This window comes from Anser cygnoides, chromosome 7 (genome assembly GCF_040182565.1).
Source record: "Anser cygnoides isolate HZ-2024a breed goose chromosome 7, Taihu_goose_T2T_genome, whole genome shotgun sequence".
Lineage (NCBI taxonomy): Eukaryota > Metazoa > Chordata > Aves > Anseriformes > Anatidae > Anser > Anser cygnoides.
Window position 1 is genome coordinate 5,228,765 of NC_089879.1, and position 23,598 is coordinate 5,252,362.

The window sequence follows — 23,598 nt, forward strand, 5'->3', positions numbered from 1 at the left end:
GATGGCACTGGCATATAAAGGGAGTCACAAGGGCTGGACAGAGTTAGCGACTGAAGGGGGGAAAAAAAGTCTGTCCCAAATGTTCTCCTTTTTCCTCAGCGGAAAGCAGTTGTTTCTCTAGCAGCCCATGAACCTCTTCAGAGACCTTTTGGCCAGTATCAAAAAGCAAGCTAGGAAGTGTTAAATATTTCAGGGTATTTTTGTGACAGGAGGACAAGGCAAAAGCAGCTATTTAGAGTGTACCCTGAGTTACAAAGATAAGAAAATCCAAACAATTTGGAATATTCCTAGAAATAACGTTTTAGGAAAGCAAAGAAATGACAATATTTTCTGAAACTATCTTGAGCAGGAGAATAAAAGTATTCCTTTAGTTGTGCTTCTGTGGAGACCACCTTAGGCAAATACAGTGTAGAGGTTTACCTTAAGTCGGAGTGAAATTTAAGATAATTTTAATTTCATTCAGTTTTTGCTGTGTATTAGAAGGACACAGACAAGTAAAGGCCAAAAACCAACTTGATAGCTGTATGAATCTGAGCTCTCTTTTTGTCTTTTATCTTAATCTGTTTTACACTTACCTTCCTGATATATTTTATTTACTTGAGGGACATCATGAAAACCTCTTGAAACATGGAAAACGTTTATATAAATGGGTGAAGAACAGCTAAGTGTGAATAGGCTATTAATATTTGTAAGCAATGATTTGTTTTTTACTAGTTGTAAGAGTTGTAGGAAAAATTTACCATAGCTATTTTCTGTTTGGAAACAGTTTATCATTAGTTATTTTTGTTAATGCTTTACGTCAAATTGGGAGATAAACAGAAAAGAGCTAAAAGTTGGCAATGATACCATTGCTTTGGTCAGTCAGTTTAAAGACTGCTGGGTCACATTTAACATCGAAATAGGAAAAAAAAAAAAGAAAAAAAAAGCGATGTCGTAGCAAATTAACTGATCTAAGTATTTGTTGGTTTGAATTTTTATTTGAAATACAACTTGAAATGTTTACATTTCAGCTACAGGAAGCCAAACAATGTAGGATAAGGTGAGCCTTTCCTCTGTGAGTTTCTATGTAAGAGATGGATTGGGAAGCATGTCACTAGAAGGATGAGAATCAGCACATCTGTTTGAATAGGAAAGAATATTTCCCTTACACTTCATCTTAGAACTAGTATATGTTTTACAGGCTACAAAATCAATTTTGGTATTATGAATAACATCCTTTGAGGATTACAGTGCGTTATTCTTTGATAACCAAAGGTGGCTAAGCTCCAAGGAGTGTAACACTTGGGTCCTAAAAGTTCTGATTGCATGATTATTTGAAAGTTTGCAGTTTGGATCAAATCAGCTCAGGTGATTCTGTTACTGGAGTGTCAGGGAAGCGTTTGCAATTGTAAATTTCATTTAGGTTAAATCCAAATTGTTACTTACTTCATACAGTTATCTGCAACTATACATTTCCTGATTTAACTCCTTTTTGATGTATGCTAAAGAACAGAATGGCGACCATGAGGTGGGAGAGAACTGTGCAGGTTGCTCTTTTTGTTCTTTGTTTGGTTGTTTTTTTGTTTGTTTTCTTCGTAAGTCCTTCATGTCTACCTTTACACACATGGGATGGCCAGGAATGATGGCTGAGGGCTGGAAGCACAACTGGCTTCAGATGTCCAGCTCTTCGTCCCTGCTGGCTCCGGCACAGCCCAAACACAGCCCGTGAAAACAGAGAGGTTAGAGTTACTCGCAAAGCGCTCTCCTGGGGATCGAGAAAGTCCATTTCTGTTTATGCAATGAAATCAGGGAGCAAGGGTCTGCCGTAGTGCTTTGCTGATGGGATTCCGGTGGGGTTGTCTTTCAGCGAAAAGACCGAATTTAATAAACCTGCAGCCCGACTCACCCTTTCTCATGTTGTGCTGCACAGCTCTAACGGATTGCTGTTGATAATTTGGAATTATTTTGTTTATGTAGTCTCAGAGCTTCTTTTTAAGCAGCTGACTGGAAATGGAGATGAAGGCAGTCTTAATTTACTTTTAATAAAAGATCAATGGGTTTATTGTGGAAAAAATAGAATACAGATGTAAACTGCACTTGATAAAAGAATTAAATGTGTGTTTAACCTTCCCTTCTTGTTTTTTCAATGCTACTGGTGCTTGACCTTTTTTTGTTTTTGAGACTATTCTCTTTCGTGGTAGTTTTACATTTTAAGTTTTACTCAGACTACAAAAACAAACTCTGCTGATGTTTTTCATCTCAAATGCTTACCAAATCCCTCAGATTTTACAAAATATTTAAAAAGTAATCTCCAGACTTAAGTCTCATTAAAACCTTTGCCCTTCCTATGGGACAAAAGTTCAGAAGAAGATTTTGATTTGGAAACTGTAAAACAAAAAATATCATGGTGTGAAGTATTAATTTAGAATTGGCAGCCGCACTGTAAAATTTATTTCCAGAAGTTTCAAATTAAAATGGAGCATATCTAATAGTATGAGGGAAAGCACCTAGTTTTCTTCTTTTGTAAGAGGAAAGTGCTGCAAATATCAGTGAAAATAGTTTTAGAGCTGTTTTTATTAAATAGGCTGTCATATATATATATGTATGCAATATATATATATATATATTGCAATAAGTTGACTTGGTAGAAGAAAGCACACACTCAGGATTTCCTTAGCCATACTACTTTTCAGTACTGCTTTTTCATGAATTAAAAACTTATTGATACTTACTAAGATGCATTTTTTCTGTTGTTTTTCTTTATACCTTTATTTTACCTTGTGCTCTCCTGCTTCTTGAGCAATGCAGTCTGGATGTTTTTCCTTCGTGGCCTTTACCCCGTGTTTCAAAGGAGACAGGGCAAAATTAGAAAGAGGTCAGATCAACTAGGTGACTAAAAGTATGGAGCAGCCTATGTCAGAGGAATGAGTAAAGGATTTAGGTCCCTGCAGACCTATACATCTGTAAAATCATGGGTGGCATGTTGATAAGGCAATGGTTGTTAACTCATTCTTGCCATAGTGGTGGTGATGATCATCAAGGGGAACTGCAGCTTGCAGGTGGAAGTAAATAGCAGCAGCTGTTCAGGGTTGTTAAATGTCTGGCAAAATGCATTGTTATTGAAGTTACCAGGTTATGAAAGTATCTGTATCACAAATTGTTGGAGGTCAAGAGAGTATTGGCAAAGTAATGCTATAAGCTTGTATTACTGTTTTGTTCTTCCCTGAGTATTTTCTATTCACCACTGTCAGAAAGAGGATGTTTGGCTATATCACAAATGTCTGGTGTGCCCTGCAGTGGCTGTCTCAAGAAGGGTGTTTTTGGATATCCATGAGAATTTTAAACAGCATCAAAAACGGTGAAATTTTAGGCAAGTGCAATTTTATTTCCACAAACACTTCAAAATAGTACGTTGTCCGTCTTGTTGGATATTTCTCTACAAAGAATAGGTGAATGGGAAAAAATGTACAGTTGTGTATTGACAGAGTGCATTTCATCAGCAGGTTGTAGTGGATTTAAGAAGCTGAACCACAAGAGAAGTGCTTAGGGATGGTCTGTAAGATGATCCTTTTTGTTGAAAATCTTGTAGATAAGAATTCCCAAGATGATCTGGGTAATATAAACAGTGCTACTGTGCAAGGACTTTTATATTGCGAGATAAAAGCAAAATGTTTTCAATTGTGGGTTTTTACTGTGGACTGAACTACTTCTGAAATGCATGCTAGTTCAATCTGAAGTAATGATTTTCAGAAATAATTTTACAAATCTTATGAAGTTCTTCTACTGTGATAAATAGCTCTGCAGTTGGACATCCCCTTTCCAGTGCAGGATTATGTTGGGTGCGTGCTACACATTAGTAGTTTTAAGAATAAGATGCAATATAAATAGTACTCTTATAGTCAGTTTTTGTAGACTGTGTAATCATTGGAGTCAATAACGAAATTTGAACGTGCCCCTTTTTCTTGAAGTACAAGTACTCCTGTACATGACATGTAATCTGACTGGATTCTCACATCCAAATTTTTCACAGTCCAGGAATAAGGGGATGAAAAAAAAACAGATGGATTCGTAGTCATTTATTTTCATGTTGAGTCTTAACATCTTTAAAGAAGAGAATAAATTTGGAGTAACCACTTAGACGACAAAAAAAGGAGCAAGAGCCTTAGAAATTATTGCATTTGATTTAGCAGTTTCTGTGTATTCCCTTTTTAATTATATCAATACAGAGACTTCCCCAACACTTTATTGGGATATTCACCCTTGTGTGTATCTGGGTTTCCACTTCCTCTGCTGGATGATTCATGGGATGTGGGTTCAACCGGTAGAGTAAATAAGGTACTTTTAAGGGAGAAAAAAAATCTTACCTCTACTATGTTTGGAAGTACTTATTTTTAAAAATAAAAATTAAAATTAAAAAAAAAAAGAAGGATATTGAAGAGCATCAATGGTTTGTTTAACTTTTCCCTCTAATTACATTTTATGTCACTGATTGGCAATACCTCTGAGTCGTCACCTCGGTTTCACACATCTTCAGGGAAGTTTATTAACACAATTCTAGATGTGGGGGGAAGAAGAAACCTCGGAACTATTTACTCCTTTTTCCCTCCTCAATTGGAAATTATGACCCCCAATTAAATACTGAATCTACTGTGGTGGATTGGATAATCCTTTTTCCTTTTTCCCATTACTGTATTGCTCAGCACTAAAGAAGCTTTTTGTTACAGCCAATCCAGTCGTGCTGCAATGCAGTTAATTTTACGCATCGTATTTATGACAGAAAATGATGCTGTAGAAGTGGGAAATACGGAACGGGGGTACGATGGTGCGCCTGTGAGATTCACAGGTGGGGTGTAATTTAGGATCTAGTGGCGGGGCCGTGCAGGACCACGGTAAGTGAGCGTATTTACGTGTCTGTCCGTGCCATGAGGGAAGGCTGTGCTGCCACCTTGTACATCTTGTGCTTCGGGGACCGCTCAGGAAGATGTTGGCTTGGCTATTTCTGCCTTCGTGGGCAATTGAGAAAATTTCTGTAAATCCACAAGTAATTGTATTTAATGTTGTAATATCTGACTGAAAAGGCATATCTTTACCTAGTCCTTAATTTGTTTCACCTGAGTAACAGCGACTGAACGTGTTCATAGGCATTGCATTCCCGTTCCTTCCAAGGATTTCTGTTTTGGGAACGTAACACCTCAAAGCGGCGTATGCAGTGCTGCCAGATCCTTTCTCTGGCTTTAGAGAACTTTCTGGTGCCTTCAGGCTTCGGCTGGCGCGTGGAGCCGGAGGAATTTTGTTGTAACTTCACGTGGAAATTTGCAGAAAACCGATCACAGGGGAGTGGTTGGTGACCGGAGAGAAGGGGTCGCTCCGGGTGAGTTAGCCAGAGCTCGTGCTGAAGAAAAGGGATGAAACAGAGCATCCAGGCTGAGCAGGCATTTTGCAAGGACCCGCCAGGGATCTGACAAGATTCAGCATGAAGCTTTCCCCCACCACCACTCTCTCATGTGGACAGTTCTGATTTCTATCAGACATAATACCTCTTGTCCGCAATTTGAAGTTGATGGGAAGTGCGTAATGAAAAAAAGTTCATTCTCTTACTGTAAATATCGTCGAGAGTCAGACAGTCAGAGAACAAAAAGCAGCTGGAATCTCTGTAAACATTCAAAAATGCTGCTCCTGATCCTCCAAAGTGACGTGCTGCTGCATAAGGGTGTGTCTGTGAAAGAAGGACAGCAGAGCTTGTGAATGCAGCGTTTTAAACGGCGACTTTATCACCAGCCTGGGCACAGGCATTATATCAGCTCCTGCCCAAACACCGGTCAGCTGCACTCCAGACCGCGCTGCCTTGTTCATAGGTGTTGAAAAAAAATCATCTGCTTCTCTTTAGTACTTGGCAAAGATACAAACTGCTCCTATGAAGATCATCATCTTCACTGCCTATTTAAACTCATTAAAATGAAGAACTCTTAATTGCATCAAGTGCGGTGTGACTTAAGATAACCTCCAGAATTTTTAACTGTTGCTTCAAGACCTGCATAACTGAAATCCTTAGACATTTGCTTCCTATTTACTGTATATCTGTGTTTTTCAAGTTGATATATGTAGTGAATTTCCATTTTAAAAATTAATTAAATATTGCCGCCATATGGCCACGGAGGCTGAGAGGGAATGGATTAAATGAATAATTGGTCAAAGATAGGTTTTTGACTTAAGTTATAGGGCAATGAGTAATCTTGTTTTAAATCAGCCAAAGATCTGATTAGAGGAGGTCATTGTTGCTGAGGTGGTGATTTTCTGTGTAACAGAAGGGGGAAAAAAACATTGCTGTTTAGTTTCTGGGAACGTCTGCAAAGAATAACTTTTTAATAAATCAACAAAAATGGTAGAATTTCACTAATCATTACCTGTAAGCTATTCCAGGAAAATTTCAATGAATTAAAAAGAAAATGTTGTTATTTAAGGGGCAGTGAACAAACTTCTCCATCGCTAGTGTAGCATAAACAGTATCCTGCTTACTGTGAAATGTTCTTTTTCTGTTAGGAAGGTTTTTTTGTCTGTTACTCGCTAGAACGAAGAACATTTGCAGCAAGCTGCTTTTTGAGGTGCCGAGTTTTCTAGTGTCAGCACCGGTTCAACAGAACTCTAGAGGATAACTTAAATACTGAGTTTCAGGAAGCAAAGCCAAAATTTCTCAATTTCATCTTGGACACTCTAAAATGTATTATGTTAATTTTACATTTTTTTTCAAGCAACAAGGTTAAGTTTGTATTCCTGAGTTTATGCAGAAATTACTAAAGGATAAGCCTGTGTTTACACTGAGGCTGTTTCTGACTCGTTTTGCTTAGATTAGATTAAAACTATTTATTGTTCATAGGAAAATCTGGAAACTTGTAGTCAGGATGTTCTTGTGCCACTGATATGACTACTACTTTTTTTTTTTTTTTTTCCTTTTCTCCTTTCTAGGGTCAGTACAGGCCCTCTGACTTGTTGTGCCCGGAAACGTACGTCTGGACGCCCATTGAGCAATGTCTCCCCCTGCTCGAGCTTTCCAAATACTCTCGTTTCAACCAGGACGCAAAAGCAGGTAAGTTCACAAGTAATGATGAATAAATTGTCTGTCTCGTCTTTGCAATGTGTTGGTATCATCTGCTGCTGAAACGTTATAGAAATGTTATCTTTAAAGGAAAAAAAAAGTCTGAAACTCACAACTCCTCCTGCAAGCATTATCAAATAGGTAGTTTTGTCTTTGAACATATGCGATAAATTTTTTAAGTCCGTTATGTTTTACAGATTGTATATAGTTCAGAATTGACATATGTTGGTGTTTTTCAGGTAATTATTTTATTTGGTGCGTGAACAAAAGTGATCAAATAATTATTCCTTCCTTAGATTCTAGTCTCATGAATGCATAAAGCAAGTTAGAATCAGTACAGGAAGGTGAAGGGGCTGGAGAACCTTAAAGGCATCGGGTGTTTTTGTGAAGAAACAAACTGCTGAATTTAGCTTAACAATCTGTCTGAGATTTTGAAGAATGCAACGAACGGCAGAAACACCTTAAGCATCTTGAATTAGATGGGACATAGTTTTTATATTCTGTAGCAGAGTTACTTAGTGATTTGCCAGCATAGAATGGTCAAAAATATTACAAAAGGCAGGTCAGATGCTCTGCTATAGATACTGGTTTAAAAGTTTTAGTAGGAGAATTTATGCCAGGTGTCCTATACAAATAGATAATGTTCTTCAGTGACTGTGCAGGTGGCCATGTGGTGTGGTGGGCAATAACCTAGGGAATGCGCTTGGGTGCGCTTTGAAAAGACCATTTATCACCGTGGGAAAAGCTGGTACGTCGTGTCCTCATCAACTAGAATTGTCATTAGATTGGTGAGAGGAAATAAAAAGAAAAATAGAGGTAGGAGGAAGAAGGGAAGTGGTTATGGAGGGCATTGGTGGTGTTAAAGTTATTCTCGTTATGCTGGAGGAAAAGAAGTGCATTCATTGAAGCCCAGGAATGACAATAAGACTACTGTGTTTGAAGGTGTTAACCCCATACAAGCGAAGGGGCGTCATCTTCTTGATTCTGTGAAATTCCTGTGGGATACCACGCATTCAGAAACGGCAGGATATAAAACTCTGCATCATTATCAGCACAAAATATCTCACTCCAGACACTACTGGAGCTGTGACTTACGTCCTGTGGTTTAAGGAAATTGAAACATAGCTACATGTTGAAGTGTGCTAGACCTGCTGAGAGCTTATAGCCATTTGAGGTTTAAAGAGCTGCTAGTTCTAAGGAAGCTATTTCTCAACAGTAAAATCAGTTTCCTTCTTATTTCTTTACTCTCTACAATAGTCAGCAATATGAGTTTAATTAAGTTACTGCGAATTACAAAAACAGCAATAGAAATGATGATGTGCTTTATTCCTTATGAATAGCTTTCTATAATACAGCCTATAATTACGTCAGTTAAGTAGGTCGTGATTTATCGGCAGTGGGACTTCCTACTTAGAAACTAAGGGCAATAACCAGATCCAGTAAACAACTGGGAGAAACGGTGTGACTTGCGTTGTTGTCTGGGGCAATAAAACAGCCAGTGGAAATGGTCATCTTTTAATACGATCCGTAATGTCAGAAAATTCTTGAAACATGATCTCACGCTAGTTTGTTCATCAAGTTTGGCAATTTTTGAACTCCTTTTCCCTCCCTTGAAAAAAAGTTACCTAATAAATTTACCAATTGCAGGTTGTGAAAATGCATTATAGAGCAGACATTAGTGCTGCTTCAGGAGAGGGTGCTGCATGCTCAGACCTGCCATGTCTCTACAGTTGGAAAAGGGTAACTGAGTATTCATGTCCATTACTTTGCAGAGCTCTTTCCTTTTTTTTTTTTTTCAAAAAAATAAAAATAAAAAGACCTGAGATGTTGACAAAAACTAGTGAAAATTTTCTAAAGCATCAGAAAATATTCATCAGCATTTACAGAGGATTTTGCCTGTTTTGCATTATGTGGTTGTCCTGTGCTTGAACATTTTCAAATGGTTTTAGAGTGTATTGTTTTCCATCCCCTTCTCCTCTGACATCTAATACTTCTGTTAACTGTTGGAAAATGAAGAAGAGAAGAGAGATGAACTAAACAAAGTTCTTAACTCTTTATACTACAGAGATAAGTCTAAAAAAGTGTCTAACATTTAATAAACAAATAAAGCAACCATAGACACTGTAATAACTTTTTTTTTTTGTGTTACTATTTAGGGTGGCAAATCATGGGTGCCTGATGGCTGAAATAGATCCAACCCTTCACTTCTGGCCAGTGTAATGAGATTCAACCTTACTTAACCTCAGAACACTGCAGTCATACAGAGAAAACGATGAGTTCTTGTGCCAGCAAGCTCTCAGATTTAATATTTAAACAAACTATGCTGGTAGTCTTTTTATGTGCAGTTCCTAACATGTATTAAAAAACATCAGTGACTTTAGGGAGAAAAAAAATGCATAGCAATGCTCCAACAGCATTCATGGATAAAAGGTCACATTTGTCAAATATTCTTGCTTTTGCAAATTACCAGTTCTGCCAATATTACATGTCTCAAACAGGACAGATTTTTCATTTCTGTTCTCTGCTGAGTTTGAAAAATTCAGAAGACCTGGCATCATCTTATAAATGAAAGAGGTTTGCTGAGGTTCTGATGTGTTTATCATTAAGCAGCAACCAGTCATTTACTTACAAATAAACCAGCAGTTAGTGAGGTAGGGTAGTAACAGAGTTTGGATAGTGATGAGTTCCAAAAATAGAGATTATGCTAAACTGCATTTTCTTGAAGTGGTATATGGGTCCTTCCCTTTATTGTAAGGATTGAACGTATATGAAACGAATCTGTAAATGCAAATTGAGTTGTGTTGAAGAAAAAAGAACTGAATTAAAAGATTGCTCTGCAGAAAAGTACTTGTCAGTGACTTGGACAGTATATCACAACTGATGTCCAAAATTCAGCCACATGATAGCATGCTGCTAAAATATTCTTGGCCATGGTCAGTCTTTCACACTAGTCAACTGCCTCCTTGCAAAACAGGTCTTCATCGTTTTACTTTGTTGTTCCTTTCACTAGCAGTTATGCCCATGAAACAAATATAGTATTAAAAGAATTATAAATAATGTACTCGATATCTCCGCATAGTTTTATCCTTCTGATTTCTATTTTTCTGATTGTAACCCACTGACATCTTTTTTATAACTTTTTTTTTTTTTAACCCAAGTGAAAAAGCCCTGCTTGATCTGGGTCACAAGGCATGGCCTATGGCAGTATCAGCAGCATAAGCTGCTTCCCACCTTCTGTGCCCACTGCTTGGAGCAGAAGCTTTGAGTAGCACCGATCAAAAGGGATTTTAATGCTTTTTTTTTTTATCTTGACAGGTTTGTTTGCTGAAGTTAATAGTTGGCAAAGCTAATACATATCTGTTCAACTTACTGTATATCTAATAGGATGAAATTAAAATGTATATCAAATACATTAAAGTCATTTCTCCAGTGTTGAAACTTACACGATAAAGATGTACATAGACTGCTCTGTGTTGGCTTTGCAAATTCTTGGAGAGAAGTTGCTCTCTGCTCCAGAGAGTATAGTCTAACATGAAATACGAAGGATGCTAAAAATGGTTTTAGGAAATAGAGAAACAACTCTAGTTGGTGTGGTAGATTATAGTAATCAAGCATCAACAGACTAAGCTGTATGATATTTTTGTAAATGCTACGATGGAGGACAGTTTTGAGTAGGGATCTAGGGAACTACATTAGTTACCTTCTAGAGTTGATGGAGAAATCTCTCCCAGCATGAGAGGTGGGGGAGAAATGAAGTAGGGAGTATGGGGAGACACAAAGGAGCTTCCTTCGAGAAGAGCTAATATTGGTCTGAGCTACCAGATCCTGCAGTCAGTCAAAGGCAGAACTTACATTGCCAGCTGTTGATGAATGAACAAGTGAGGCTGAAACAGACTGTTGGGAGTGAGGTTGGTCTGGTGTGATTTGAGTAGGGGAAGCTGGTGGAGAGACGCATGGAAAAGACACAAGTTTTGTAGTAGATCATATGGGCAAAACGATGAGAAGGCTTGACAGGAACAGAAGAGAGCTGTTGAAATAATTAATGGTTGGGCCAAAACCAGAAAATCTAGATATATATTTGTAGAGATGAATAAGAGAGGCTGTTTGTCAGACACTGTGTAGAGAGAACCTCGACATGAAAACCTGAAGGGGTTATGACGCCAACATCATGTGCCAGCAGAATTTTGCCAGTGCTTAGTTCGACAACCACCTTTCTCTCATCTGTCTTTGTGCATCGGTCCAGGCTTTGCATCTGCTATCACCACAGAGCCACAGACCTTGCTTCTTCTAGCAAGGTACTTCTAGTGGGGTGCATCTGACTCTTACCCTATTATGGGTGGTTTTGTTGTACCTCCACGTAGAGGACAAGTAGGTGGCTGTGAGGTTGGTCTCACTTCAGGCTCACAGGAACCGCTCTGTGAAAACGCTCAATGAACCATCTTACGAACAGATTTGATAGCAGCTCAGCGTTGTTTCTGAGGTACTGAACTTAAGAAAATGATTTAAGACTTTTGCAGTGTTTCTCTGTAGTAGTCCTGTAATATCTATTGCAAGTTTCTATTAGATTTCTAAAACTTCTGAAAAATATTTTCTTCTTCTTCAAAAGTACATCCTTCCCACATATTGCAGAGCTACTAACTCCATTTTCTTTGCTACATACAAAATGAAAATTTTAACAGATTTACAGCATTGTTATTCTGCTGCACATAATAAGCTAGAGCAGTAAAAGACAAACAGTATTCCAAGTATTTAATAACTTCTGAATCCTCTCGATTATGCATCTTAACTCTGTTTCTTGCAAGAAACATTATTAATTTTATCGTAAATAAAACCTAGAATTCCTACCCAGAAGTCTGCAGGGTCGGGTGGTTGTGCAGAAGTGTATTTATTTTAAACACGTATTTGTATACCTAGTGCTTTCACTAGAAAAATAATCTCTTGCAACTATTTCAATAACCCTGATTCCTAGTGCTATGTTTTTCAAAACATTTTATGTCCAGTTTAGATGCCTTTCTTTGCTAATAAGAAGGGCTTATTTCAAGCACGTTTTGCATTTGTTGCATCTGTGAACACAAACATTTTGTTCATTTCTCATCAAGTACAGGGGCTGTTTGATTTGAAGATATATTTAGAAGTACATTGTGTTTGCGTGATGTTGTTCTTCCTCCTCCTCCCTCTCGTGGAGGCAAAGCCACGATCACGTACTTGTACCCACAGAATGTTGTACCCATGGGTTGCCAGCTGGTCACTCCTGGTGGTTGAGGTCGCTGGTAAGGCAATGTATTGGTGTAGTGTCACGTCTTTAAAGCCGGTCAGACAAACCGATTCAGATGACAGCACGCGTTAATGTCCGTAAGGGTAGTGTAGTGCAGATTAATGTGTACGAGGATCAACGCACTGAAGTTCTCGAGATCACGAAAACGTAGCCACAAAAATATCACAGATGGAAAGCTTTAAACAAATGGTTTAGAACCGTGCAATCGTCTGATTTCGGGAGAAGTTGCTGGTCTGCTCTAAAACAACTGCTGTTTGTCATCCTTTAAAGCTGTGGTGTTGTGTACTTTGGCAAGTTCTGAAAGCATTTCAGTAAATTCTATTAGATCATTAAATTCTATTAGATCGTTAATTATTCTAAAGAGCTAACTCTGCACTATCTTATCACAGCTGTAGGTAGTGAACGTGAATTCTGTAACCAAGAAAAAGACACATTAATATCAAATTATCAATTATTTGTAGCAGCTCCTCTGAATGAGACAAGTTTATCTGTTTCTAATTAGTTTATAAACAACTGAAGTCATCAAACACAAATTTCTAAATCCAATGCAATCCTCGAGCATACAAGATACTTAAACAATGAAGGCAGTGCCAATAAGGTGTAGCCAGGCAAATTTTTCACTCAATTTTTATTATGTTTGGATTAAATTGAGATGACTGGCATGGGATTTTGGACTAATATGCAAAAATACACTCAAGCGCTTCTGTAATAAAAAGGTAAAGTTATTAACTTCATTAATTTGTGGGTCCTAAACAGCTGGCGCTGCAGCTCTGAAAATGTTTCAGGAACATTCGCACGCAAAGAGCGCTGCACGAATTGGCCTGGGGAAGTTAGAGGGGATCAGCAGCTCTGAGCTGGAGTATCACAAAGCAATCAATTGCAAAGAAGGAAAGGTCTTTAGAATGGGATTTAACGTATAGTCACGATACGAAGCCCATTTTGTGTTGTTTTAGCAACTCTCAAACTTCGCTAAATGTTTGTTTTAAAGTTTGCACTCAGTGATCTGCTAAATTGTCTGCCTCTGACATGGTGCATGCAGCAGAGTAAACCAAGCACCTCGGGAAGCACCAGCATCTGGCTTCTTGTGCAATTCATGAAATACAGAGGTTGTGCTGAAAAATTCCCCCAAATAAGTTTTAACCCAAAATTACCGTCAGAGAGATTGTGTAATGAACATATAAATATTGAAATTATGTAATTTTCTGAGGACTTTGCTTGAAAAGTAGATATATACCGGCATATTTCTCCACTGCTCAGAACCAACGTGTTTGATGGTTGCATGCTCAAGATGCCCCTTCCTGGTCAGGGTTCGCCATTTTACTGTTACATTTTACTGTAACATTTGGTTCTCGAGCAGAATAATTCTGCTCTTGTCTGTGATCGGACCCAGGACTGAGCTCATTCAGGGGGACGTGGGGAGGGCGAGGATGCCGAGCCTTGTAGGCATCATCTTCCCTACTCAGAAGGTGTTAGAAACACAGGAACAGAAATTAAAAATTAAATCAAGCGGGCTCGGTAGGCGGGTTGTGCAGATTTATTTCAAGCAGAGGATAACCGGCATACGGGGTTAGTTTCAAAATGTGATAAAAGTTAAAAGCCGTAATTAGGCCCAGATAGGGAGCAGCTGCGGCAGGGACACCACAGGCATGTGCTGCGGCCCGGCTCGCCGCACGCCACCAGCCACGACCGCCAGCTTCTTCCAGGGTCAGACCTCGTGTAACGCTCCCCGGTGCCTCCCAGCGTGTTTACTCGTGCTCTGGTAACATCATCCCGACGTAGCATATGGAGCTTTAGGGGACATAATTGATTCCATGTTTTAATTAATTCAGCTGGTAAATTGATTGCTGTAATCTGATTTACTTGGCTGATAAGCTGCTGCCAATTGCTTCAGTTTTGCCTGTTTCATGGAAAAGCTTGCATTTGTAATTTTCAGCTTGACTTTTGTGTTTGTTTTTTTTTTTTTTTTATTATTATTTTTTTGAACTCATTCTCAAATAGCAGCCTTAATGAGGACTTTGCCCTTTGTTTGAAAAATTCTCTTCCCGCTCCCTGCCATGTTCACTTCAATACAGTTCAGCTATTTTAATAAACAGTTTTTAACTTTCATGCCCTTTCAAAAGTTTTCCTGTTTCCCACCCTGTCGTTTGGAGCTGCAACTCCTGAAAGCGTAATCCTGTAAGTCTTCGTCTTTTGTACTGTCTTTTATTCCTTTGCTGTCGTTGCAAGCCTGCGGCTCAGTGCTGCGTTTTGTTGTGGCTCTTGAAGCGTCATTAAAACCCCTGAGCGAGAGTCCAGGGGAGCCTGGTTGAAAGTGTTGGGCACTGCAGCTGGAAGGGAAGCCTTCTTGTGGAAGTCTGAACTCCTCATTGGTTTCCCTTCACCGTCAGCTGGCTCAGGGGCAGCCCCATGGGAAGGTTCTGCTTCAGAAAAAGAAATAAAGCTGCCAAAATGTTTTATTCTTGCTTAAATGTAATGAAAATAAGTAGATGGAAATGTTTACAAAATAGACTGGGAAAAAAAGCATACAGGATGGCTAAAATGGCCTTTATTTTAATTAATTTAAGATTTCTATCTCAGCCACAAAAAAAGTTTTTAACTCTACTGAAGCAAAGTTATAATTCAGACGGTCATGATGTTAAAGTTACAAAACGTGGTTTTTGAATTTTATTGTGCAATGCAAAATGATTCAGTGAGATATGAAATGAAGCAACAGCTCTGTCTCTCTTGTTAGCCCTTGTAAAATTGATTTGACATTAACAATGAAGTCTAAAACACTTAGGTCATAAGTGTAAGCCAGCTTTGCAATGCTTGGAAGCTGCAGAAATGCAGATATTTGGAAGGGCAGTCATGATTTGCCCTCCCTCGCACAGGCGGTAAGGTCACTCTGTCCTTTTAGGCACTGCTCATGCTACAAACCTTAGACTGCTTAGCATTGTTTTGGGGTTAGAAAATCACTGCTTACGGCGGGGTTGAGTGTTTGGCAGTTTTTGGTAAATCTTACTGAGTTACAAGGTATTTTAGTTAAACTGCATTTTCACTTCAACTGTTATGTAGTGTTCGTGCTTTTAAAAACTGCAGTAACTTGAAAAACGTTTTCTTATGGAAAGTAAGTTCAGGAAATAGATGGAATAATCTGCTCTCTTTGAAACATCAGTGTGCTCACTAGTTTTACAATTGTACCAGACTTAGTAACAAGCTAAGCGTTCTGCATTTGTCCAGGAAAAATACTTATTGATGTTTTTCATAAGGAATGATGAAATATTTCATTCACCCCTAATGTAAAGTGTGTATGTAGCAGTTGGTTTCTATCCCTCATTTTTTTATTTAAGATTCATCCCTAATTGAGTATTCTCGAGCTTTAGTTCACAGATACAAAGGCATGATAATGTCTCTCCCAGCTGTACCCGAGTTACTTTCTGTGGTGTTCTTGAGTTTGACGGGTACCTTGCCTAAGCAAACTGGAAAGATACGTATGCAGTTTTAGTTCCCTAATAGCAAGGAAATTAAAGAAAAAGCAGTTTCCAAGGACTGGTTTGGATTTTCAGTTCTGTCTCTAAAGAGAAATGAGCAGCTCCAAACACCGAACTGTGCTCTGAGCCACTCGGGTGCTTGGAGGAACAGACAAACGCAGCTGATGAAGGTTCGGAGGAGCACTGGGGAGGAGCTCCTGGTGCAGGATGCAGCTTGGTCAGTCTCACTGGTGCTAACCCAGAGCACATACACCTTCCCAGATCCCAAACTGATCAGTCACGCATTAGGAATGCCTCCAGAGTCCAGCAGAAATGCGTTGAGGCATGAAGGAGCCTGGATCCTGCAGGCTCACAACATTTGGGGAGGGCCACGCAGGGCCACGTGCCCAACGAGAGCCTCACGGTGCTTGTTAGCTCAGGCTCCCGTCACGCAGCGGTGACATTAATGCTTCCAGATTTGAGATAGGGTTGAATTACTGCTTTTAAAAGCTGGCTCTACCTAGTAGTTCTGCTTCTGGTCTTTGTATGCATGGTGCGTTTCAACTGAACGCATAATTAAAGGTTGCCTGCAGGACCTCAAAGGGTATTTAAAACAGGCAAAAATAGAAAGAAAAGCATACTGGGTATGCAGTTAACGTTCTTGTCAATTCACGTTCTCATTTCTCAGATCTGAAGTCATCAAGAATAGCAGCGTGTCCACAGATACAACTTCATTAGACTTGATTAGTTCATTTTTGTCTTCTGGAGAAGCATCTAAAAGTGCAATTCTGTCTTGACATACCGTCCGTAAGATCTTAGTATCTTGACTTTGGGAGCAAACTGGATGGTGTTCTCAGGTAGAAAGCTGTTCAGTGTCATTTAGCTAACATTTTCCCAGGTACTGCTAGTTTCCTTTGCAGTGCATCCCTGAAAGGCAAGTCCTTGGAGAATTATCAGTATTGTTTAAATCTAGCCCTTTGGTAGCTATTTCTCTGTCACAATATTTCAGGGTAATAAACTGAGGTAGGTTAGAATAATCATGTTGTGTGAGAGCTCCTCAGAAATAAACCTGGAATTTTATACTTACTGTTTTATGTGCATCTCTCTCAAATGTTTCCAGAACAGTGGGCTGTACTTGGATTTAAGTGTTGTTAATAAAGCCAATATATTCAAAGGATTGCATTTGCAGTTAAGCAGAAGCCTTTGCAGGTTGCTGTGGATTATGGCTGAAAACTAGAAGTACTGCTCTGAATTGCTGCATTCACAGGAAATGTTTTCCATTGGCCCCCATTCATGTTTACTACTAGAATAATAAGAGTCAAAACACAATGAGTTATTGTTTCCGCATGGCACAGCGGGGTTAGCAGAGTTTGAATGCATTTGTCAAGTGATTAGTCTGCTTGCTTCTCAAAGTTGAATTGCAAATCATAAACCAGTTGTATGATTTCAGGCACAAAGCCCAACAGTTTTTGTTTGTAAGATGTCTTTAAGATTTGCCCTCAAAACTTCCTGTTTTTACCCATTCTAAGGCTCACTGTAAGTTATACTTTTAATACTGTAGCTCTTCTGTCATCGTTTTGTAAAGAATCATTGATAATATTTTGATAAGATGCGCTTTTCCCCTTAGAAACATTCTCTTTTTGAACAGTGATTTCAGAAGTTCCTTTTTTTTCTTGTTAGAGTAACTGAGCAGCAGAGGGTTGGCTGATTGAGAATATCCTGAACTTTTTACTGTACTTCCTTTGTGACTTGTGCTTTCTGGTTTTAATTAGGAATTCTTTTCATTGATTTTTTTTCTAATGCTTCATTTTAACTGTACTCTTGTTTTCATCTGAGTTGGTGTTTTCATACCCCAAGGCATACTGGTCTTAATATTTCTTGATGTGTGAAGAAGCAATATGAGGAAAAGCACATTTCAACTTACAGTTTTACATAAACACTAGCATTAATGCAAATTGCTTATCTCGTCACTGTATATTGCCTGTTTCGGGTTTGTGGGTGACTTCCTATGCTTTTCAGGTTAAGAAAAAGAAATAATGGTTTAAAAGGAGTAAGAAAGTAGTTTGAATTCAAAGATCAGATGCACTAGACTTCTGACTGACGTGATTTTTGTTTCTGGTAATTAATATCTCTTATTTCAGTTGTAACATTTGAAAGTTCGTCTTCTCCTTTTAGAGTTTCTTTGTTTTAAAATCATTGGTTGTGAACCTGACAAGGTCACGTAAACCAGACGTAGCATGAACATTGATGTTGTGTTTCCAGTAAGGGGCGGATGTCTCTTTTGATCGTTTTTGCACCTAGTTTGAAAGCTTGGATGTCATGAAGCTTTTTTTTTTTCTTTTTAACTCTTTATAAATTTATTTTTAAGGCTGTTAGATTCTTTCCTTGTTTTGAAAAACTTGAATACTGTGTTCATCTTTAAAACTGCTGCAAGTCCTGACTGCTTCCAAATTTAAAATTAAAATCCCCAACAACTTGAAACAAAAGAACAAACATACCCTTTGGGCTGTCTGTCTGAAAAGACAGCAGTTGTCCATTGTTAATCTTTGTATGTTTCTTCCACGGATTTACTCTTTAGAGGTAAAATAGTTTTTCAGTTTCTATTATTTAAGCAAAATGTAAGCAAATATATCATGTTAGTTATCTGCCTGGGAGTTTCGTTCTAAGACAGCTTTTACAGTGAATCACAGGATTCATGGCATAGTTTTAAATTTCACTTTCTTCCAGTTAGTTCCATCCTGCTACGGAGCAAATAAAGTCTGTGTGCCCTTGTAGGATGGATGCAGAAGCACAAAAAGAACACGAGGGAGGACGCGGAGGTCCTCGCTGCGTAGGGCAGCCTTTGAGCAACCCAACGTGCCTTGGATACTGCTCCTCATTGCACCCAGCAATTAACCGGCGTGTCCCAGAAGCTGTTATTGGCCTGGGTTGTGCTGGTGGTCAATGCCTTGTACAGCGTTTGGTATTAGAAATAAGTCTTTTGTGGAGCGAGTGAACTGCAGGCAGCAGGCAAAGATTAAAGCCCATCTGCAAGCAGAGGCCAGGTTGTGAATAAAAACCTGGTGTCGTCTTCATGGGCGGTTTTTTAGAGATCCTCCTCTCCGCCATGCCCTCGCCTTGAGGCGTGTTAGGTAAGGTCATGTTTAGTCTCCAGAACAAGATTTTTTTAGCTGCTGTTTTATTTCAGTTTTGCAGATTTTTCAGGGTTTTCTAATTTAATGCTTCTACAGTGCAGGCAAAGAGAAATGTGGGGATTTCTAGATCTCGGCTGTTACTCATGAGATGTGAACAATGAGTTTCTTTTTTCAGAGTAGCTGCTTTGCTAAATGGAGAGCATTTCCAAGCTGCTTTGCCTTTTAAATTTATGATGCGCCTCAGGCACATGTATAAGTAACAACAGAAAACTGGTGTATTTAGTTTCTGGGTTATGTCCTACTCTGAACCACCAGCCTGTGCAAGAGAAGCACTGGTAGATGTCTGCGATATCCTCCTGTAACCTCCAACAAACCTCTCCAACAAGATGACTACAGTAAAAGAAATACAAACAGTATCATTGGAGAAAGAGGTGTTTTGATGGCCAAATACTTTCTTTGTTCCAGGGGTTTTAAGTAGCATTTAAGGAAACTGAAAGTTATAAACAGAAACAGCGTTGCTTCAGAGTTTAGCACGAGTGCCACGCTTCTTTTTTGAATTAGAAATACCAGACCTCAGTAAGGTTTCTTACTAATCCTAAATCCATTATGTAGAAAAAATATAAAAAAATAGTTTCCTGTGATTATTGATTTTTATTAAAAAATTGGAAGACAGCTTACTCTTTTTTTCCTATTTAAAAAAATAACGTCAATATATTTGTCACTTAATTTTAATGACTTCTTCGCTTACTTTCCCAGAAATGGAAAAATGTACTTTGAAAGAAACGTGACCTTGCTTCCATTTCTACACCACTGGCAAATTTAAAGATTTCATACACGTGAGAAGTATATTCAAGGAGATAAGGGAAGGGGTAGCGCTGGCAGGCACATGTCGTGGATGGCTCTCAACTGATACGCGCTCGCTGCTCTTTGTTCAGGAAACATCATCATCATAGCTTGTGATCTGGCCACAAGAGTTGTGCCTGACTTTGAGACATTTTTGGAAAAAGTTCTGTGTTGTCAAAAATTCAGATTTTTGCATTCAGACAATTTGATGCAGTGGTTGTTTTTTTTTCTTACCGTACACCGGCTTTAAATAGCGCTTTCCTCTCCTTCTACCGTTCCTATCAGACATGGAAAAAGAATGCTTTTAGGACCTGAATGATCACTGCCCTCCTTAAATCAATATTGATCAAAACCAGCTTGAATTAAATCAGCCACCGCTGAAAAGTTGATTTAGTAACAGCCTGCTACAAAAACCTTTGAACCGTAACACTCTTCGTTGGGATGTTGGCTTCCAGCCTGCTCGGAGCTGCAGCAGGCGGTTGCAGAGCTCGCTCTGCCATTCTCCCTTCTTCTGCTTTGCACGTGCTTGCCCGGAGAGGCATCGTGGGCTTGCTGACCAGATGTAGCTACTCCACCTTATAGTAGGTAATAATAATAAAGATTAATGCATGCGGACAAGAAAAATACGTGGATTTCAGCTTCCCAAAATAACTTCATAAAAATACTAATCAATTCCTACATCATAAGAAAAAATGTCAGAAATGAAAAATTTGAATGTGTGTAAGTGCATGCTGATGCCTGATCAGCTTCTGTTGGGAATAAAAATGGTAAAATAATTACTCCCGCTTATTGTATGTGGGTATTTCAGTAGGAATGAATGCACGTCAGCATTTGCAAATCACATTTTGGGTTTGGGACGGGGCTTGCAGCACGTTGAGGAGGTTGGTTGGGGTCGTGTAAGGAAATAAAAAATGAATCGTGTAGGAGTGCGTCAGACTTCTGTCCTTGTTCTTCCTGGTCTCTTGAGTATAGCAGCATTTCTCGGGCTGGTTGCTGGATGGGGCTGCCTTTGGACATCACTGCTGTTACTGTTAGCTCATTACTTGGTGTCGCTCTGCAAGGTGTCCATGCTTTTGGCGGAGGTCCGTTTGTGTGTGGGCAGCTTGGCCAAGAAATCCTGCCAAAATCTGCCCAACGTCTGCCAAGGCAACACTTGACATAGCTGGTCTTTAGATTACTCCTACTTCTTGCTTTGATTTTTACTGATGCTTTGTTTTTTACTGATATTAGGGAGCTTTGTTGGTCAGGAAAGTCCTCCACTTACTACTACTTATTTAAAGAAGTCTTGTCAGGCACATGCATTAATTTTCCCTGCTAAAAGTTCGCTGTGACTTTTTGGCTTGCAAAAGGGTCATTTTTAGCTCAGACTTTTGGGGGTGCATTGTTGCTGGGATAGTTGATTAGTGACCATTCCCTGGCATCCTGAGGCTGTGCACTGTTATCAGGCCTTGCCGTGCCCCGTGGCACTTCTGCTACTTCCCTTTGCTCGAAGGCAGCAGGTTTGGTAAAGGGAAATCCTAAGCAGACTTGACTTGTGTCCTTCCCCAGCATCTCAGCCCATTCATACTTGCTGGGTAAAGATGTAATGTACGCAGAGCACACGCGTGAATTTAATGCGTTGAATAGTGATACGGGGGTGCGGTGAGAAGAATTTTAACAGCTGTTTGCAGCTATGGCATCACAGTGCCATGGTTGGGCTGTACATGAAATCACTCCTGTATTCAAATTTCATTAGACAAATGCTACATAAATAATTTGGTGTTTTAGGTCTCTGGGGGAGGAGACAGAGAAGTGGCGGTTAGTTTATTTAGCAAGAATTCAGATGTAATTTTAGCTTGGAGATTTACAGGATGCTTCTTTTTACAGGCTTAAAAAACAATGTTCCCCTGCCTTCTGAAATGTCGAACATTTCAGTTTAATTCTCATTAAATTATACTGGATACCTTACAGAGAAGAAAGAAAAAACTTCAAATCATTCAATGTATAAAAAATACAATAGCTCTTTTTATGTTCATTCAGATGTTTTTATTGAGAATACTTAAAATCTGTAAGCCATTTGGGGAAAAAAAAAAAAAAGATTTTAAATTGATGCTGTGACCTGATGGAAGCCTCCTGAAAGTTGTTGTAAATCAGTGTGAGAACATAGCTGAGAAACATCACTAGATGAAGATTGCTGCATTTTTCAGACATGAAGTAGAAACATGAGACTGTTGGGGCATCTTTGAATAAAACTATAATTCAGGTAGCGGTGTTAAATGGGTACAGTGTACTTACTGAGGTGCCTCCATCTCTTGTATTCAGGCTGAGGAACTTACTTTTGGCCACTGCTGCAGATGGGATATTTAACTAAATGGCTCTTTGGCCTGGACAAGTACAGTCTATAAGTATGGCCTATGTCTTAGGCTCACAGTTGGCATCCTCAGTTGCTCGCTTTCCTAAAATGATTTGTGCTTTCAGTCTACAGGATTTGGTTTTCTGAAGTTTAGATTTTTATGTAATAAGTAACTACTGTCACAATGGTATTGATAGGTGTAACTGAATTATGGAGTAAAACCTTGTATGTTTTATACATAAAGTGACGGTTCCTCTTCTGGAGACTATAATTAATCAACAACTCTGTGAGAAGATAATCACAAATACAAAGGCAAGGGCCCAAGAGTTCGAATGGATATTAGCAGGGTTGTGCCTCCTTCTAGTGCTATTGCTCATTTATAACAGTCTTCGTTAGTAGAACTCCTTCCACTAAATCCAGTCTTCCCAAATGGTAAATATGAGGTGTTTCCAGACCCATGATTTTACCTGGTTTGAGGTTTATGTAAGTTAATGCATGGACTGCTTGTGAGGAGAAGCAGAGGTTAGAGGCGGACTCGGGAGATATAAAATAAGAAAGTGTGAGATGGAAAAAAAATGTGTTTTTTTTTTAGCTTTTTGTGGTAACAGTATTGCATACAGTACTTGCAATAATGATTAAAGTTGCCCCAACATAGTTTCACTATCTGATCAGTCTGGGTCCCTCAGGAAACAGATGCCTCTAACTGAAACTGCTTTAATAAAGCCCAGAAATAATACTCGTTAATAGAGGTGTTTTTCTTATTCTCTTATTCTTACTCTGCTGTCCCACCATTTGTCACATAGGGAAGCTATGTAAGTTTGCAGGAGCAGAAATACCTGGGTTTAAAGCTTTCCTGATGCTAAACTTTAGTTATTACAGAGGCTCTGTTTGTGTAGACTCTATTTATGCACAGAACACACTGTCTGTCTTTAGCTTAAAAGATGTCTGAAGCATTCATATTACAGTGACTTTTCAAGAGATTTGGGATTTTCTTGATTAATGTGGGAGGGCCTTCTCCTGCCTGCGGGGCTGTGTTATGAAACCGTGCCACAGTCCAAGAAAGGCTTGGTCTACAGCATGGTTTGGCAAGCCCCGCTTCAGAAAGGGCTTGGCTGCAGTGTTTAGCAAATTTGCTAGAACCCGGGTAGTAATAACTGTTTAATATAGCTATAGAGCTAGTGCTAGCGTGGGTCTGATTCCAAGGAGGATAATGCACCGACTGTGCTTGATGTAATGAGTAAAAGTAGACTAAGTGTGTAAAAACATATGCTGAACAACAAGAACAAAGTTCAGCTGAGCCAGTGAGGCTATAGGGAAATTCAAGGTACAGTAGCTTTAGTTACTGTAAGAAACTGAAGCTGGGGCCAGGAGCACTTACGAGCCAAAAGATGAACTCATCCAGAGTATCAGGCTTCAGTATTATTTAAAAGCAGCGAGCATCAACAGTGAGTAGTGAGCAGCTCTGAAAGTGCTTTTGGCACAAGGCTCTTTAT

At 39.1% G+C, this 23,598-nt stretch overlaps 1 protein-coding gene across 5 annotated transcripts in view; it reads left to right on the plus strand.

The window, feature by feature from the left end:
* The window catches only part of ATE1 (arginyltransferase 1), an 88,143-nt gene that overhangs the window by 58,901 nt on the left and 5,644 nt on the right, over window positions 1-23,598 (plus strand). For all 5 annotated transcript variants that reach the window (XM_067000483.1, XM_067000482.1, XM_048059268.2 and 2 more), the window contains exon 11: window positions 6,943-7,063. In XM_067000483.1, coding sequence (XP_066856584.1) covers window positions 6,943-7,063 — 121 coding nt within the window. The remainder of the gene's footprint in view (window positions 1-6,942; window positions 7,064-23,598) is intronic.